Source organism: Dermacentor silvarum, chromosome 1 (assembly GCF_013339745.2).
Source record: "Dermacentor silvarum isolate Dsil-2018 chromosome 1, BIME_Dsil_1.4, whole genome shotgun sequence".
NCBI classification, from domain to species: Eukaryota; Metazoa; Arthropoda; class Arachnida; order Ixodida; family Ixodidae; genus Dermacentor; species Dermacentor silvarum.
In genome coordinates this window covers 211,797,301-211,814,617 of record NC_051154.1, presented here as the reverse complement: position 1 = coordinate 211,814,617, position 17,317 = coordinate 211,797,301, and the positions used below count along the sequence as shown (strand labels likewise).

The 17,317-nt window shown below is 44.7% G+C and overlaps 1 protein-coding gene across 2 annotated transcripts in view; it reads right to left on the bottom strand.

Annotated features, from left to right (window-relative positions):
• The window catches only part of LOC119436738 (STAM-binding protein), a 70,041-nt gene that overhangs the window by 38,559 nt on the left and 14,165 nt on the right, over positions 1 to 17,317 (bottom strand). For both annotated transcript variants that reach the window (XM_037703722.2, XM_049659905.1), the window contains exons 5-6: positions 11,299 to 11,630; positions 2,378 to 2,585 (exon numbers count right to left, since the gene is read on the bottom strand). In XM_037703722.2, coding sequence (XP_037559650.1) covers positions 2,378 to 2,585; positions 11,299 to 11,630 — 540 coding nt within the window. The remainder of the gene's footprint in view (positions 1 to 2,377; positions 2,586 to 11,298; positions 11,631 to 17,317) is intronic.

Genomic DNA, 17,317 nt, shown 5'->3' with positions numbered 1-17,317 from the left:
GGAGTGTTGTGGGCACACCCTACTCCACCGTAGCCTTCACAGTGCAAATCATCAAAGAAGGAGTGGAAGCACCGCGAAGGCTGTGTTTGATTGCCAATAACTCTGTTTCTGCTGAATGCATTGAAGTACTTTTTGCAGCAACTTACTTCTGAAATAGCCTATTTTAACTTCAAATGCATTTCTCCACTTCAATAAAAAGTGGTTCAGGGCCCTTTTATATGTCTGCTAAGCAGACATGAGTTTACTCCTCAGTTTCAATTTCACAATCACAACATGTGCCCTAAAGTTAATAATTTGAGAAGCTGATTAGTATATTTTAGTTAATTAGCAAAATTAAACTTGAAAATTTTCTTGCTGCTAATGTTTGCCTAGCCATGTAGCCTATCAGCGGCCTAGATATGGCAGTTTATTTTTTAAGTGTTCCGTATGTAAAGAAACACTTGAAATACTTTTTTATTGCGCCCCACAAATAAGTTAGGGTGACACAATGTGAACACTTTGGTAATGCAATTACATTTCCTATGGAGGGTACAGGGTCAGGTCGTGGTAGTCAGCGACCCGTGCCGAGCATCTCGTTGTTGGTCCTGAAAAAGACCACTATGGTTGATCCACGATGGTAATGGCAGGGGCTCGGTGGCAGTTCAATGGCTGTAGCTCTGAATACTCAGAATACCATCCTTCTGCATCAATGCCTATTTGGAGCTTTTCTTCGTCACTCCTGAACATGGATGCAGGCATACTGTCAATGATCAAAGTGATAATGCTTCTCTAATGTGCTCTTTAAACTCTTCCGTACTTCGAATTGTTGCTTTCCAATGCACTCCGTCTTTTATAAAGCCCCACACAAACAAGTTACCAATTACTGAACTCGGGTGAACGTGGAGGCCACAGCATTTTGGGCGAACCTTGGCCCATCCACCTGTTGGGAAAGGTTTCATCGAGCCTCCGACACACACTCTCGACATAATGAGCTGGCGCAGTGTCATGCTGCAACAGTACCTTTTGCAGGCAGTTGTCCCCGAGCTCCTGAAGAAATTTTTTCTCCAGCATTTCTTAGTCTGAAGCGGCCGTGACTGTGTCAAGAAAGAAGGGCCACACAACACCTTCTTGCCAGCTTCCACACCAAACAGCCAATCCTTTGGACTTTACCGGATGGGTTGTGAAAACATCCGGGTTAGTCTTCGGCCAGTATCTAGTACACACGTCATTGACATTACAGGTTAATTAAGAGGAAGACAGCCTTGTCACTTAACAGCATGAAGCCAAGGTGACCCAGATCATTGTACATTCTATCCTGCTCTGCACAAAAGGCTAGTCCACTGGTCTTGCCATCGACGGAGAGGAGCTCCTGAAGCCCGCTTAGCTTGTAGGGGTGATACCGCTACCTCTCCAGCATATTGCTCACGGTTGTTGGATGTGTTGTCGATAATAAAACCAGGCTGACAAGACATCATGGGGTTTCTTCAATAGCATCTGTTAAACTTTGGTGATCCTTCCCCTTGTCCCTTCTTTGCATATTCTTAACGCTGCCAGTTTCGGTGAACCTCTTCTTCCACAGCAGCATGCTCCAAGAGGAGAGAGGCCCCCGGTGAAACTTCTCTTGAAGTAGGCCTTCGTTGTGTCAACTGAACCCATCTGGAGTAGCGAAGAGACAGTCGCCACCTTCTCCTTTGTGCAACATAATGGCATAATGAAAGTTTGCCACAAATACAGTCAAATTAGGATGAAAACAACTGTTGCCTTGGCGAGTCTTCACTGAACAATTACAAAAATATCGCCATCAACAGCAGAGTGAAAACTGTGAACATGAAAGCCATTGCAGCAGCCTTGCCAGCACGGGAACCCTCCCGGCACCACTATGTTCAGTTGCCGATAGGTGGCATCACCAGTCCATGCTTGTGTTGCCTCGGCAGCAGCTAGCTTCCCCAATTGCAAAGGGGACAGATGAAGGCAACTTTTCATTTTTCTTAAAAATCTAGGCAAGTAACAATGTAAGTGTTATATTGAACAATTTGGACTATAATATGTAATCTTGGTGTGAAGTTTGAGCAAAACTACAGCAGCGGTAAGCGCAATATCTTTTTTCTATTATACGAAGAGAAAAATATAGGTCATTGTATACTAATTCACGATCATGTGCAAGCAAGGAATAGGGGGGCTTTAACATTTGTGCCAGTTGCACAGCAGTTAGGTACATGAAACAGGAGACTCTCTTGGGTCAATTCAAAATTGCAATTCCTCATTATAGCACTAATATCTTGTTCAATTCTATCAATATCAAGCACATATCTTTTCATTCCCACCATAATATTATTAACACATTTTCGTCAATTATCGTTACTAAGCATTTATAAATGTCTTGAAATAAAATACTTACAAGCTTTCCAGCAAGGACACCACATGTCTCAATCTCCTTCTCAGTGTTTTTTCGAGCCAAGTGAAGAAACTTGGACATAAGGCTTCCTGGCATAACAACAGGTCGTAGCCCTTGGGTGCCAAGAAAGTAGACATCTGTGCCAAGCAATGGCAAAGGCTTTGTGCTCCGATCCACAGCTGGAATTGCCTGAATTGCCTTTCTTACCATACTAGACAGAAGGACAAGAAGACAAAATTGTCACATGTACTCTCATTATGAAACCTATGCAAACTTATCTGCAACAGCATGCGGCAATCAGTGAACTAATCACCAGCAAAAAGAAAAAGGATGTTATTACTGAACATTAGGCAGCCTGTTCACTGCAACATGCCACTGTAGTCACTAGGTTCTCGCAAAGCAAGGTCAATTCAAACAGCTTTACCTGTGAAAACACTGAACACGAAGAAGAATGGCTAACTCCATTTGAGGCCCGATGCAGCAACAAATGGTGGCAGTAAAGCTGTCTGCCCATGTCAACACAACTACATTTCTGAGGACATCTTCTAGGGCCTTGTAACACTCTGTACAGAGGCATGAGTGCAGTCAGTGTGCCAGACACTCATGTATTGCAACCATCCCAACTACTGCACTTATTCGATGAGGTTTTTTTGCCTGAATCCTTAGCCTCGAAGCCACTCACCGCCTTATTTGCGAGGCTGATGGATTCAGTTACTGTTTCAATATAGCTATCCAGATTTTAGATGGCAGCGCAAATTGGAGCAACCAATAAACATTGCCAGTACTGTATTTTCGTGCACATAACCCACATCGAAAATGCTTTTAAATTTAGTAGTAAAGGTGGTGTTAGGGTTATATGCCAATTTCACCTTGAGGTGTGACTTCACTGCAGCATGAATTTCACCTTATAGTGTGGCTTCATGGCAGCATGGCTAGCTGCAGTAAAGCCACACTTTAACCCTTTCGAGGGTTTTTGCCACGCACGTACGGCACCGCTGATCCGTCCCCCACATGGTTTCTCACATACATGTACGACACCAATCTCATGTTTGACATTTCGTGCGTATTCAACACCACTGGTTGTTGAGAGGTGTTGCTGTCTCTATGGGGTCACTTGAAATTGCGTTTCCATTCACCGGGGCACACGACTCCGACTTGTTTACCTCCGAGTGTTCGCTCACGTGGTCGCACGCACATCTTCTGCTACCTCCAAGGCGTGTGAGAAGGAAATGTGATAACTCTTTATGGCCGTTGCTATTGTGTTTCCAGTAGCTTAGATAAAGCCTTGCATGGCCGAAGTTCAGAGATAACACTAGTAAGCTTTCTTTTTCTTTGCCTTCAGTTGCGGTTCACGTATTCCAGTATGCTGGGGTGTGCGCAGAAGTGATTTTGCTATGGCCACGTGCGGTGCCTCTTCTCACGGCAATTGCTCAAGCGTTCGTTCTTTTGACTTGTTTCGGACGCATTTCTTCTTGTGATGAAACATGTTTTTGGACAACAAACTTATAACCATTAAACTTTGATACATTTTTCTCGATATTTTACAGTATAGCATACTTGTTTGCATACTGTTGGTGTAAGTAAAGCATTTTTGAGACAAAACATTGCTTGCAATAAATTTTTGCTCAATTCATGAGTTTTCAATCATTTCCTACTACTGGAAACTGCAATAAAAGAAACTGGCCAAAGGAGCACAAGTTCTGCGAAAAAAATTGACCCTCAAAGGGTTAAGGGAATGTTTTGACCAATCCAGTTTTGTGATGTCCTAAGAAGGGGAGGTGGACTTCTGATTATTAGTTATTTCGGGCAATCCCCGCCAAGTCTGAATAATTCATCGGCTGCTCTATATCACCTTATATTAGCGTGCATATTTCAGTTCTCTTTCTTGGGTCTTCCAACTGCACCCTCACCATATACAATAAACCTTTAATTGTACAAATGTTGGTTTAACGAATATTTCAGAATAACAAACTTTTAGAAAATCCCCGGCAGTTTTCCTATGCATTCTATGCAAAAATCTATCAGTTAAACGAATTTGTGAATGGTGAATATTTCAGTTGAATGAACTTGATCAGTGGACCCGGGCTCATTTTTGAAATCCAACGACTTTATGCGCTCTGAACTATCACATCTGGAAATTGTTTCCAGTGTTTGTCCCAAACAAGAAGAGTGAGACGAGGAAGATGCAATGGCAGAGGCAGATTCAAGTCTTGTAACTCTATCTGGCAAGAGGCTGTAGGATGCCTCGAAAAGTTGCACGACTTCGTGTCTCAGCAACAAGCTGAGAGGAAGTACACAAAAACAAACTCTCTGGACAGCTTTGTTGCTTCTTGCGCTTTAAGAGCACCAGTGCAAATGAAAATTACATATTTTTTTTTAATGAGATAGCAACAATGTAACTGTTACGCTGTACAAACCATAACTCCATAAATTGTATTTCACACTTTTTACTAGATGTGCCCTATGCTGTTCAATATTCTAGTGAATATTCAGTTTACTGATCTTTCAGTTAAGTGAGCTATTTCCTTGGGTCCCTTGAAGTTCACTCAAGTGATAGTTCACTGTAATAGAATAAATACGGTACTTTTGCTGATTGGCACGTGGCCCTTGAAATGATTGAAAAACAACTCGTATGGTATGGTATGGTATGGTGTGGTATAGTGTGTATCAGGTGTGAGGCTAAGCAATGCGTAAGCAAAGCTTTCCCGTACATTATTGTGGTAGCAGGGGTGACAACAGCTACAAAATGCACTGCACAGGCTGCACACAGCTAATTGTCATCAAAGCTACTTGAGACAAGTTTTATATTTGATACACTCACTGCAAGTTGTGTTACGTAACTGCTACCACAGTGCATGCTGGTGTTAATTGTAGTACTCCAGCTGCATTGGCACACAGAGAATGTAGAATGCATTGAGCCTTATTGATCGTTTACAAATATGTTTTTACTGTTTGCAACGTTCTCTTACTGGTGCACCATTAACATTTTAAGATGGGATTAAACTGTTCAGTGCCTGGCTGCTGCAGTAGAAGTGCTAAGAAAAAAAAAACTGTAAGTGTTGACGCCTTTCCAAATGACGACAGCTGGCCGCAGGAATGCATGATTAAGGATTACTAACTGAACCGGATAGAAATAAGGTAAGAAATTATTGTTTTGTAGGTTTATTAGATTTCTTGAAAAACTTCTGCAGTTCCTGTGCATCTTGCAAAAATTTCACAACAGGTAAGAAGGCCTGAAACAGAGCACTGAAGCATTTCTGCCACTGTGGATGCAGTTATGCTGCAAAAGAGACCAAATGATACAAAGAAACAGGACAGGAAAGAGTGGTTTCAGTGATATGCCTGCTGCTTTGGTCGAGTTGTGTATAGTGAAGTGTGAGTGAAAGAGGCGGTGACGAAATGCAGCAATACAAGATAATATTCAGACGTTCAAGGTATGTGAGCATTCAATCTGAAACGCTGGTCACACGACCAGTCTCGGCTGTGGTAAATACAAATTGCTCAGACCTCCTGGATGCACTTGTTTGCTGCTTGATAGCAGCACTTTTCGGCTACAGAAAGTGTACCCACCAAATGGCCTTAATGGCTAGACAAGATGGTTTTCTTAGAATTCAAGCATTGTTGATTGGCAGAACATCGCTTGCAGGACGGCAGGTGTGTCTCGCAGCATAAGCAAATCTAAACCACTCTGATGCAATAAATAATTAACTTCGTGCTTGTACGCTAATGGACATAACAATTAAGCATTTGCATGCTTTCTGCAGCAAAAGAAAAGCACAGACAAAAGCGTAATCAGTGCTTCACACGGTCAGCACAAGCATATAAATGAGACATCACTATAAATCGCACACTCGAGTTGTCATTTCTGAGCATTCCTGCGAAGCTTCAGGGTCATTTAACAAACCTACTAAGCTTTATCACAACAATAAGCACAAAACCAAACAACAAAACCCATGTAACACAGCTTCATTGCTTCACATAATTATCAGCACTGGGAAACCAGTTAAATATACCATAAAGTTTACCACTTCCAAGTGCTGTGCAGCATCTGCAATAGTCACCATTCTAAAAATACCTACCCTCAAGCAAATAAACATTGGTAAGAAAATTTCAATCCCCACCAGTACACCGTATTGGAATACACACACAGATTACTTCCTCGGTCAAAGCACTGTTGAATTTGGGAATGTCAAGCTCGAATATTAATGCGAAACACCTTTGGAGGTCAACAATATATGCTCTTGCATGCTGTCCACTATAGAGGCTAACTACGGGGGGGGGGGGGGGGGGGGGGGGGCTCCAGGGCTCGAGCCCCCTCTGGAGTTCTTCCGGGGGGGGGGGGGGGGGAGCCCCCCCCCCCCCTTCTAAAGTGTCATTACCAGAGTTCTGTTACCCACATAATTCGAGGATTCTCTTGCGTTGCCTCTACATTTTCAACTTTGTTGTGGCTAAAAGCTTACGGCACCATTGTTGGCTGCGAACGTGCATGGCTTTTAATTTATACTTTCGCTTTATTTCGGCAAATTCTGATAATAGGGGGACAAGCGCATTAGAAGCACTAGCGGCGGCTACCTCATCCGTGTTTCCTCACTTCACAATCGTTTTTTTTTTTTATTTCTGCTGAGAACACCATGCACAGACACAATATATTTAAATATATACAAAGGACAAAGTTTATTATATTTTCTAGAGAGAAGCAGCTAGGTAACTAAATGGATAGCCTATACCTAGAGAATGAATATGTTGATGTATGTTCACCTCACTTCAAATTACTTGGCGTGCTTATTTGACCATGAAAAAAACTTGCAGACTTCAGCGACCCCTTCAGCAGAGTCTTCTCTCAACGGCGTGTGAAAAGCATGTGAGTGATATGTGTCTCAGTATTGATTATCTGTCCAGTAGGCAATAATAACGACTGGCGACAAAAAAAAAGAAAAAGAAAAAAAAGCTCTTCCTATTATTTACAACTTTTACGCATTAGGGATGGAAACATTGCCTCTTGCATGCAGAGGCCATAAACACGGGGTCTCTGCATGCATAAATAAATACAGGCCATAAATACGGGTCTCAGCAAACACTTTCAAAAAAATGTTTAAAGGTTGCCTGTGGCAGATAGCACAATTCTAGTTTATGAGCTGGTCTACTCGAAGAGGTGGACATTACTTGCACAAAAAATTGAAATGCTAATCGACTAATCAACAAAAATTCACCAATTAGGTTTATAACATATTAACTTATGGCCCATGTTGCACGGCGAAGGCGAAGGGCGCACGCGGAGACCGTGGAATGTGAGGGAGGAGGGCGGCAGGGAAGCTGATTTCGCCTCATCAACTCCGCCGCTTCGGTGGCTCCCCTCGCCCTCCCTCGTAGCTCCCTCACTTTCGACTGTCACCGTGCGCGCCCGCCGCCGTGCAGGCGCAGCCGCTACAGCCGGCCCAGCGCCAGCTCCCCAAAGTTTCATTTTCTGCCATTACCGGGAAGCGGGCGTTTGCCGGCGTGGGTAGTTTCGTTGGCCGGCCTGGGACAGCGCCGCTGCTTCCCTCTGCGCCCTAGCCGCAGCGTGCAAGGTCAACACGTGACTAGAAAGTAGAGGAAGCATAAAGGAGAAAGAAGGGTTCACTGCCGTTTTCTACGCGTGGCTACGGTAGCGTGGCTGTTGTTCCGGCTCAACGCAGAATTGGCGACCTTGCCATTTGAAAGAGGGTGAATTGTCCACCGCGGTTTTTTTTCGTTTTTTTTCGTTTGTTCGCGCGCGAAATTGAGGGGTCTCACCTAAGCTTTTACTCTATGACGGTGCCGGAGCAATGCCGGTCGGAGGCGCCACCGCGTGATTTGGTTCGAATTAACGAGATTCGACTGTAAATTGAATGCAAACGTTCTAGCCGCATTCCTCAACAGTCGCATATGCGTGGCGGCTCGGTGCACATGTTTTGCATATGTGTGGGCCTTGAAAATTGTTGCTTTGGTTATAGTGTGGATATTCACGACTCCGGCGTCTTACGTTATAAGCGGTCTACACTGTATCTAACTTGAGAAGTACTGTCCTAATTATCAAAGTGTTCAATGAGAAAGTTGTAGAGCAACATGAAAAACTCCCGAAACAGCTTTCTGTTGCTCAATACGTGCTACATAAATGTGTTTTTCCGAGTGTGAAAGAAGCCCGCGAATACACGCAGAATTGCCGCACGACTGGCCGCTCGAGGCACTTTGCGCGTATTCGCGGGCTTCTTTCATGCTCGGAAAAACACTTTTATGTAGCACGTATTGAGCAACGGAAAGCTGTATCGGGAGTTTTTCATGTTGCTCTACAACTTTCTCATTGACACTTTGATAATAAGGACAGTACTTCTCAAGTTAATTATTTACAATTAATTAATTAAATCTCAGTAACGAAAAAAATACTGGCGGCTACTACACTGTACTGGAAACAATACGCACTAGGTTTGCTTCGCGTAACGCCGTTCCTCTTTCTTTAAATCGTGCTGCGTGATAGCTGGGACACCCTGTATATACAGGGTGTCCCAGTTAACTTGGACCAAGATTTAAAAAAACCAAGGGCTCTAGAGAAATCGTACCAACTGCATAGTAGCGACAGTCGTGTGTACTTACAGGCAGTATTACAGCCAGTACTCACGAAGTATTAATTAATAATTTGCTTTTAATTAGTGAACTTTCTAATTATTGCTTGAATCGCAAACATGTAAATTATAACAAAGTTGTAGGGCACCTCAAAAAACCTCAGAATCAAGCATTTATTTTGTGCTGAAGTGTGCCTGGTAGTTTTTTCTAAGAAAAAGCAAAAGCCCGCAACATATGAAATAGATGCGCGCTCGCGTGCCACTACTCAAGTGCCTCCAAGCAACCTTCGAAAGATATATGAATGCATTTGTTTATCACCGCATCGTACAAGGCTTCGTCATGTAGGATGGCTCGAGAAGTATTGCGACCCAACTAGCATGGTGGGATAAGCGTCAGAACTGCGCCGTCACGGCTTCCCGGCTTCAAAATCGCCCCCTACGGCTCCAGTACGCTTATCAATGCGTCAACGGCATGTTCTCATGATGCTGTGAGCATCAAATAGCGTGAAGCCCTGCATCGAGCTGCTGCCACTAGTAACGCCGTGTATCCGTGGCTATTCGCTTGGGATCGCTTGAGTAGCGGCCACAGAGTAAGATATATACTCTTTAGGTGAGGACACTCGCCAGACTCGATCGACCAGATAAAGTAGCAAAGGCGCGCGCCGATCTGCCCGGTGATGGCAGCAGATACCTATTGGCAGTACGACGCAACTTCAACACAGTAAGCTTTTTATTGGTTTAATCTCCCGTTGTTATAGCAACCGGCGGTTCGCGGGAAATCCGAAATGATTGAGTGACGCACGAAAGTAGGTCACCGGGGAGAGGGCATGCGCGCGTTCCTTGTCGGAGCACGCTCTCGCGTGCGTTCTAACTGAAGTTGCATCATTCTGCTGATAGGTATTCGCTGCCATCACTGCCCCGATAGACGCGCGCCCGTGCTACTTTATCTGGTCGATCGCGTCTAGCAAGCAAGCCGAGAAGTGTCCCCACCTAAAGAGTATATATCTTACACCGTGGTAGTGGCGCATGAGCGCACATCTTTTTCAAATTTCGCGTATCTCGCGGGCTTTTGTTTTTTCTTATAAAAAAACAACCAGGCACACTTCAGCACGAAATAAATGCTTGATTCAGAGGTTTTTTGAGGCGCCCTACAACTTTGTAATTTACATGTTTGTGATTCAAGCAATAATTTAAAAAGTTCACTAATTAAAAGCAATTAATACTTCGTGATGAAAAAATACTGGCTGTAAGTACAGACAACTGTCGCTACTATGCAGTTGGTATGATTTCTCTAGAGCTCTTGGTCTTTTATTAAATCTTGGTCCAAGCTAACTGGAACACCATGTATGTATGTATGTATGTATGTATGTATGTATGTATGTATGTATGTATGTATGTACGTACGTACGTACGTACGTACGTATGTATACACATGGGTAGGTGTCGGAAAGCTGGTCGGGCCCCAGCCCCCCTGGAAAAATGAGAACTTTCCGCCTATGCTGTCCACCATGAACAGATAAAGTACGCATTACAGCGATTCACATTGCTTGTGCATACTATTAAAAAAATATACGAGCTTTGAAAAACACGCCGTTCGAGAATAAGCTTTTTCATAACTCCAGTTCCTCAATATCTGCAAAAGTTTAGTTGCAGAATATGCCTGTTTACGTGGTGTCCACCCCTGCTTCCACAAAACTAACTTGTTAACAGATGAAGTGGACGACCACCGGATAGGGCCACTCTCAAGTGTTTGAACATCACCCAAGAACTACAGGTAATACGGCAGCAAGGAAACTTCTGGAAAGCACACACATGCGCAGTGGGCGTAGTGAAATCGGTCTATTTCATGGCCACTTAACTCTTATCTGTCTCAATATTGTCCACAGCAAAGAAAAAGATGAACATTAAAAAAAAAACATCGCTAGCCTGATGTAAGTAGAGCATTTAGATCACATTACAGTTGCTTTTTCAATGCCTAAATGCACAGAAGAAAGCAGCTGTAAAAGTAGAAAACAAGTATAGCAGCAATTTTATCATAACTGGTGCTGCTGGCACCAAAATGAGAAACCAGCTAAGTTCCATGCAAGATAAAACAACTGAAAGCCAGTAAAACTACACGAACAGTGAGGAGGCAAGTTCTTTTGAGTGGTAGTGATCACCTAACTGTATGAACAGCAACAGCAGTTACGTCGTTTATCATCGTAAGTCCGTAAAAAACAGGCAGAACAAGAGAAAGACACACACAGCACAGTGTTTGTGCCTGAGTGGAAAGCTAAACAGTCCACTCTAGTTAGCATCATGCACCAAATTACTCAGGTGGAGCACTAGGGTAAACATTCAACTCACTCCACAGGTGTCAAGGGAGGAGCAGAGGGCTTCGAAGCCCTAGGAGGAATGTCTGGAACTTCAAGGTCGCTCAGTGTTGGAAAAGGTGGCGTCTTGGGCCGAGGAGTGCTCGGGACACCATTCTCCAGGTCCAGCAGCATTGGATAAACACCAGAAGGTGATATACCACCAGCAGGAGGCGGTGGAGTCTCTGGCCTCTCAGGCTGCACCATTTTTGCCTGCTGCTGTCGCTGATGCAGGGCAAACAGCTTCTGCTGCTCATACATAAGCTGCTCCAACTGCTCCTTCTTTCTACGCTCTTCCTGGAGCGCTTCTTCTGCATCTTGCCTTTCCTAGAAATTGAGAACTCGCATAATTAAACAAGCAAAGTTAGCTCCCATGCGCACACAAATTTTTTTACATGCAACTCCTAAACTAAAATGCACTGTATTGCTGCTAACAATAAATGCCCCCCAAAAGCGGAACAAGCACAAATCTAAGGCAATGGCACAGGCTGCCAGCATAAAAAGTAAAGGAATGGGAGTGGAGTTTCAAGGAATGAGTAGTCCACTGCCTGCTCTGCTGATTTTTCCCTAGAGTAAAGCCTAAAGTGCAGAGACGTTTTACACTTAGTACTGCTATTGGCGGCTCAAGGTGAGGTGCTCCTTCAAGCAAGGCAACACAATTTCAGCTGCTCTAGCGAGATATTAGATATGTAGTCTGAAACATACACTTAATTACTCCTGGATCTGTCTGCCTGGGACAAGTGGATTGCTCGAGTGAGATACAGTTAAACCTGCTTATAACGAACCTCCATATAACGAATTCCGGGATATAACGAAGTTTTTCTATTCCCTGCCGTTACTCCATAGAGCACATGTATTTGAGACCTCTACATAACAAAGTGGCAGTGGGAGACCCCCTCGATATAACGAATTTTCCCCGCCGACAACCTAGAGATTTCGCCCCAAATTTTGTCATTTTTGCGCGAGCAGCAACCGGAAGCACCTTCTCCGCCGCGATGGAATGCGAAGCGAGTGCACGTATGCGTGCATGCAAGCGTGTGCGAGGCGGGCCTACATCCCTCGACCCGGCGATCTTGCCGCCGCGGGCGTGACCTTTCTCCTTCCCTTCATTCAAACCTGATCCTGCCGCTTGCTACAGCGGGCCTAACCCGCCAAGCCGGCACTCTCCTTTTCCAGTTGATGTTGCCGACGCGCTGGCAGACGCTGTGATACATCACACTCGATGAGCGCGGACACGCGCTGTCAAACGCTGGCGGCGTGTGGAAGCGCCGTTGCAGAAGTGAGCGAAGTGACCTTCGTGCTGTTGTCTATCACTTCAATGCAAACTGAGCGCCGAGAACACACAGCACGCACAAAGCTACAAGCCGCCGACGCACCTACACTGCCTAGACTCTGCCCCAACGCAGATCGCTTTCAAGATACGGCCCACGCGACCCACCGCGCAGTACGCAGTTGATGCCAGTGTACAGTACAACGCCGCCCGCTATCCCGCCCCCCTCGCTCCCTCGCCGATGCCTCGAGCGCAACGGAAGAAGGCGCGCTTCCTCCCTGCTTTTCTTTCTTGTGCGTGCAAGATTTAGATGCCGTCGTCGGTTCCCCTCGCACGTTTTCACTCGCACATACAGTATACAGCGCGCGGCGACTGCGTTATCGCCCTTGGACTTTATACGGAACATCTATGAGCCCAAACCAATTTTAGGGCCACAACGCATCATAGACACTATCTTTAGATAGCAAATACGGATCTCAAGGGCCATACTTTTGCTGGAGGTAACCCAAAATACGTTATAGTTGTCGCCCCCGGCACTTTGGGCGGCCAATGCTATCGTCAAGCCACCCAGCCAAGCGACATGAAAAGTCCAAATGGCCGCTCGGGCCGGCGCAGGGTGGCAGTTCACAACGTATGATGCAGTAACGGTCCCACAGTTGCAACACAACAGCGGGGTTACTAATGCATTGGGTTCTATGGGAGCTGTGCCGGGAGCGGCCGAAAACGACGTAACAGCCGGGAAAACGCAGCCCCTGGGAACGTAACAGCGGGTTTCTACTGTAACACTATACGATGCCATCCTGACGCTCGCTCTTCGTTTCCGATGCCTCGCGCTTGTGCGAAACGACACGCGTCCACGCATTCAGTACCTGGTGTGACATTCCAAGGATGAGTGCTTCGACAAAAACGTAAAACGGGTGCGCATTACAATCGAGGGCGCATCAGAATCGAGTAAATATGGTAAGCGTTTCTTTTTAGAATTTTCATGCCGAACCTGCATATAACGAAATCCTCTTAATAACGAAGTTTTTCAGGAATTTGTCAATTTCGTTATGTCCAGGTTTAACTGTATTAGATATGTAGTCTGAAACATACACTTAATTACTCCTGGATCTGTCTGCCTGGGACAAGTGGATTATTTTGCTAAACTCTTTCCTGCACACACCTATTTTCATCAGTCAACCATGAGCAAAAATTCCAATCATTCAGTTTGTTTTGTTGCAAGCGTTCCTTAAAGAGACACATACAATGTAGACCACTTATAACGTAAGTCGCCAAAGTCACGAATATCCGCACTATAAGCGGTACCGCACATAACCAAAACAGCTATTTTATTGCAATAATGGACACTCAATCCAGGCGCATTTCTGCCGTCGCTGTCACCGTGCACTAGGTTCCGTATTCACTTACTAAATAAATTAACAAGCATGGTATCACGCACGCACAAGCAAACATGAACACATCTCGCTGGCTGACCACAGAAACGAACTGTCAAAACACTCGAGTGACGAAGCGCGGGGAGCGAATTGACCTTCATGCTATCATGCCTCTCGCTTCAATGCGACCTATAAGCGGCGAAAACACGGTGCACGGCGGACTTTCCCCGTCCCAGATTGCTTTCAAGATAGGGCCAAGGTGATCATATCGCCGAAGTGGGTCGTCGCAGATTACGTCCTGCTTCGGTCCACTGAAACCGTTCCGCATTTCTTTGCTAGCGAAAATCCTCTCTTTCTGTTTGCGCCAGTCCCGAACGCAAGTTTCGGATTCTCCGAACGCCTGTGATGTGGCCCGATTTCTGTCTGTCTCCACACACATGATCACTTTCCTTTTAAATGCAACATCATCATTAACTCTCTACTTCATGCTGATAGAGCAGACGCAGAGAACGTGAAGACAGACCGCAGACTATTGATTAAGCACGTGTACTGCAGCACTGTGGAGGAAGCTACGGTAACTAGGCTTGACGCGCGTGCAAGGCAGCCATTTTTAAATGCCGACGGCTATATGTTAACGAAGATTTAGGGTCGTACTCAATTCTAACGCGCACGCAATTTTTGGACCTGTCTTATTGGAAAAAAAGTGCGCGTTAGATTCGAGTAAATACGGTATTTGTGGCTTGAGGGGAGCATTTGCCGTCTAGGTTGACTGCCGAACTTCCAGGCAGCCGCACTGTAACAGGTTATTTTGTGTCCCGCAACTGCACTATAAGCGATACGTGTATACATAGAGTGCTATGGGAAAATTAACGGTAGTCTGAAAAGACCGTATTATATCCAGTCCTGCACTATAAGCAGTTACGTAATAAGTGGTCTATACTGTACATGAATTCATACGTAGCGCACATAAAACAAGGCCAAAAAAAGAGAGACAGGGACACGCATAATGCTAACTTTTGAACTGATTGTTTACCGACATAATTCTTGCTAGTACATATACAAGGTGCTACCTAAAAGTTCCAGGAATTCAGTCGTAAAGAAAAACGTGTTCACCATAACCCCTTATCAGCACTGTCTCCTTCAAAGTAGTCCCCTTGAGCATGTATACACCGATCGCAGCGTGGAACTCTCCAGGCAACAGTGTGCTTCAACAGTGCGAAACTGACGTCCTTTCAGCCTCAACTTCAACTTTGGGAACAATAAAAAGTCGCAAGGGGCGAGGTCGGGTCAATAGGGTGGGTGCGGAAGTACTGTGATTTGTTTGGAAGTTAGGAACTGTCGAACAACGAGTGATGTGTGAGCGGGCGTGTTGTTGTAATGAAGAAGCCAGTTGTTCTTCCACTTCTCCAGACGTTTGCAACGAATGCTCTCTCCTAAGCGCCTCAAAACGTCACAGTAAAGCTCACTGTACACAGTTTGTCCAAGAGGTACGAAATCTTTGTGGACAATTCCATATAGGTGAAAAAACAAAAACAATGAGCATGAACTTCACATTGCCACGAACTTGACGTGCCTTTGTCGGCCACGGGGAATTTGGTGACTTGCAATGCGACGACTGCTGTTTGTTTCAGAATCGTAGCCATAAACCCATGTCTCATCCCCGGTTATTTTACACTAGAGAGGAATGTGGGAGTGTCTCTGACTTGTTGCTTCAGTTCCATACAGACAGAAACATGGTGCACCTTCTGTTCGCCACTGAGCAGTCCTGGCACGAATTTTGCAGAAATGCGCCTCATGTTCACAACATGCGACAAAATTCGCTGAACTGTGCCGTATGATTGTCCTACAACGTCACAGACATCCTTTATAGTTAGCATGTGATTTCCAAGGATAGCCTTACGAACTTCCGCTATCGTTTCCAGGGTTCTGCTCTTTGACGGGCGTCCAGAACGTTCATCGTCAACACACATTCGACCCTCTTTGAAGTATTTATGCCATAAAAATGTCCTACTTTGGCTCATGGCGTCGACTCCAAAAGCGTCCTCTAGCATACAATGAGTTTATGCCGCAGTTCTGCCAAGTTTAAAACAAAACTTGATTTCAAATCCTTTGCTCCTATAAATCTGCCATATTAATTGCTGAGAAATGCGCCAAATTAGTGAAACATTGCGTTGCAAAACAACACTTCGCAAAACAGTACTTCTCGCATGCAAGTCGTTCAGCACACTGATCCGCAAGGCATACTGCTAGCTACATCTAGCGGCGGAAAAGTGTACCACACTCAGTTTGCCCGTGCTTTTCAATATTCTCGAAACTTTTGGATAGCACCTCGTACATATAGATTCACTGTAAATGCTCACCATATTCAAATTTCATGTACCCAAAAATGAAAATTATTTTTCTGATAATATGACTGATGGTTTTTACGAAGTTGACCAAGCCTACTATGAGTTCCACTTCAATAATCTCTCTAATTAGCTGCTTACTTTTCCTGAAAATCATGATTCTATCAAAAAATGGTTGATGACCGTACACTCCGCAATGAAGGTCAAGAAAGCCTCCATCTTTCTTATCAACGTTGTTGGACAGCCTATCGTTTACACATCAGCTGTTTCACTAATATTATACAGGCCTGACCACATGACCAGTGTATGCGATAAATTACATGCTCAGTGCAGCCAACAAACTCATTCTAGTGAACTTTTTCACAACTTTGATTAGTGGGAAAAGAGAGCCTGGTGAGGTGGGTAGAGAGCCTGGGTAGCCCTTGCAGCTCATTGGGCATAGAGCACACCACCTTCACGTCGAAGCACATCATTTTTCCAAGTTCTAAGAAATGCAGTGAATATACGCAATCACAGCATATTTCTTGTTATTCCATGGCTGCAATAAAGGCGTCACAATGTTTACCCCATTGTCTCCTCAAAACGACTTCTGCTATGGCAACTGGAACATGGTCAAGATAGCGTGCACCCACTAAGCGTCTCGTTTGCCTTAACGAGAAACATCAATGAGATGTGAACATGACTTCTGCAGGACATGCAGAACCACAACTTAACAGCTCTTTACTGCTTTTGAGTGGGCTGGTTTGTAAGGCAGCTAAGACCTAATGGCACGTGGATCGTACACCCAGCGTGTACGATTATCACGTAAATACTAAATACAATCTGATACCGAGTAAGTGAATGCTCCCCTCAACAGGCACCTCGTGTTATTTCGAATGGGGCTAAGCCCCTTGTGGACAATGGTTAGCATAGTTGCAGTTTGGACAATAACTGCAGTCAAATAAAAGCTAATAATAGTCATCAATGTGCCTAAAAACCTTGATTACATTTGTCTGGCCCAAGCACGCAGAAATCTTTGTGGGG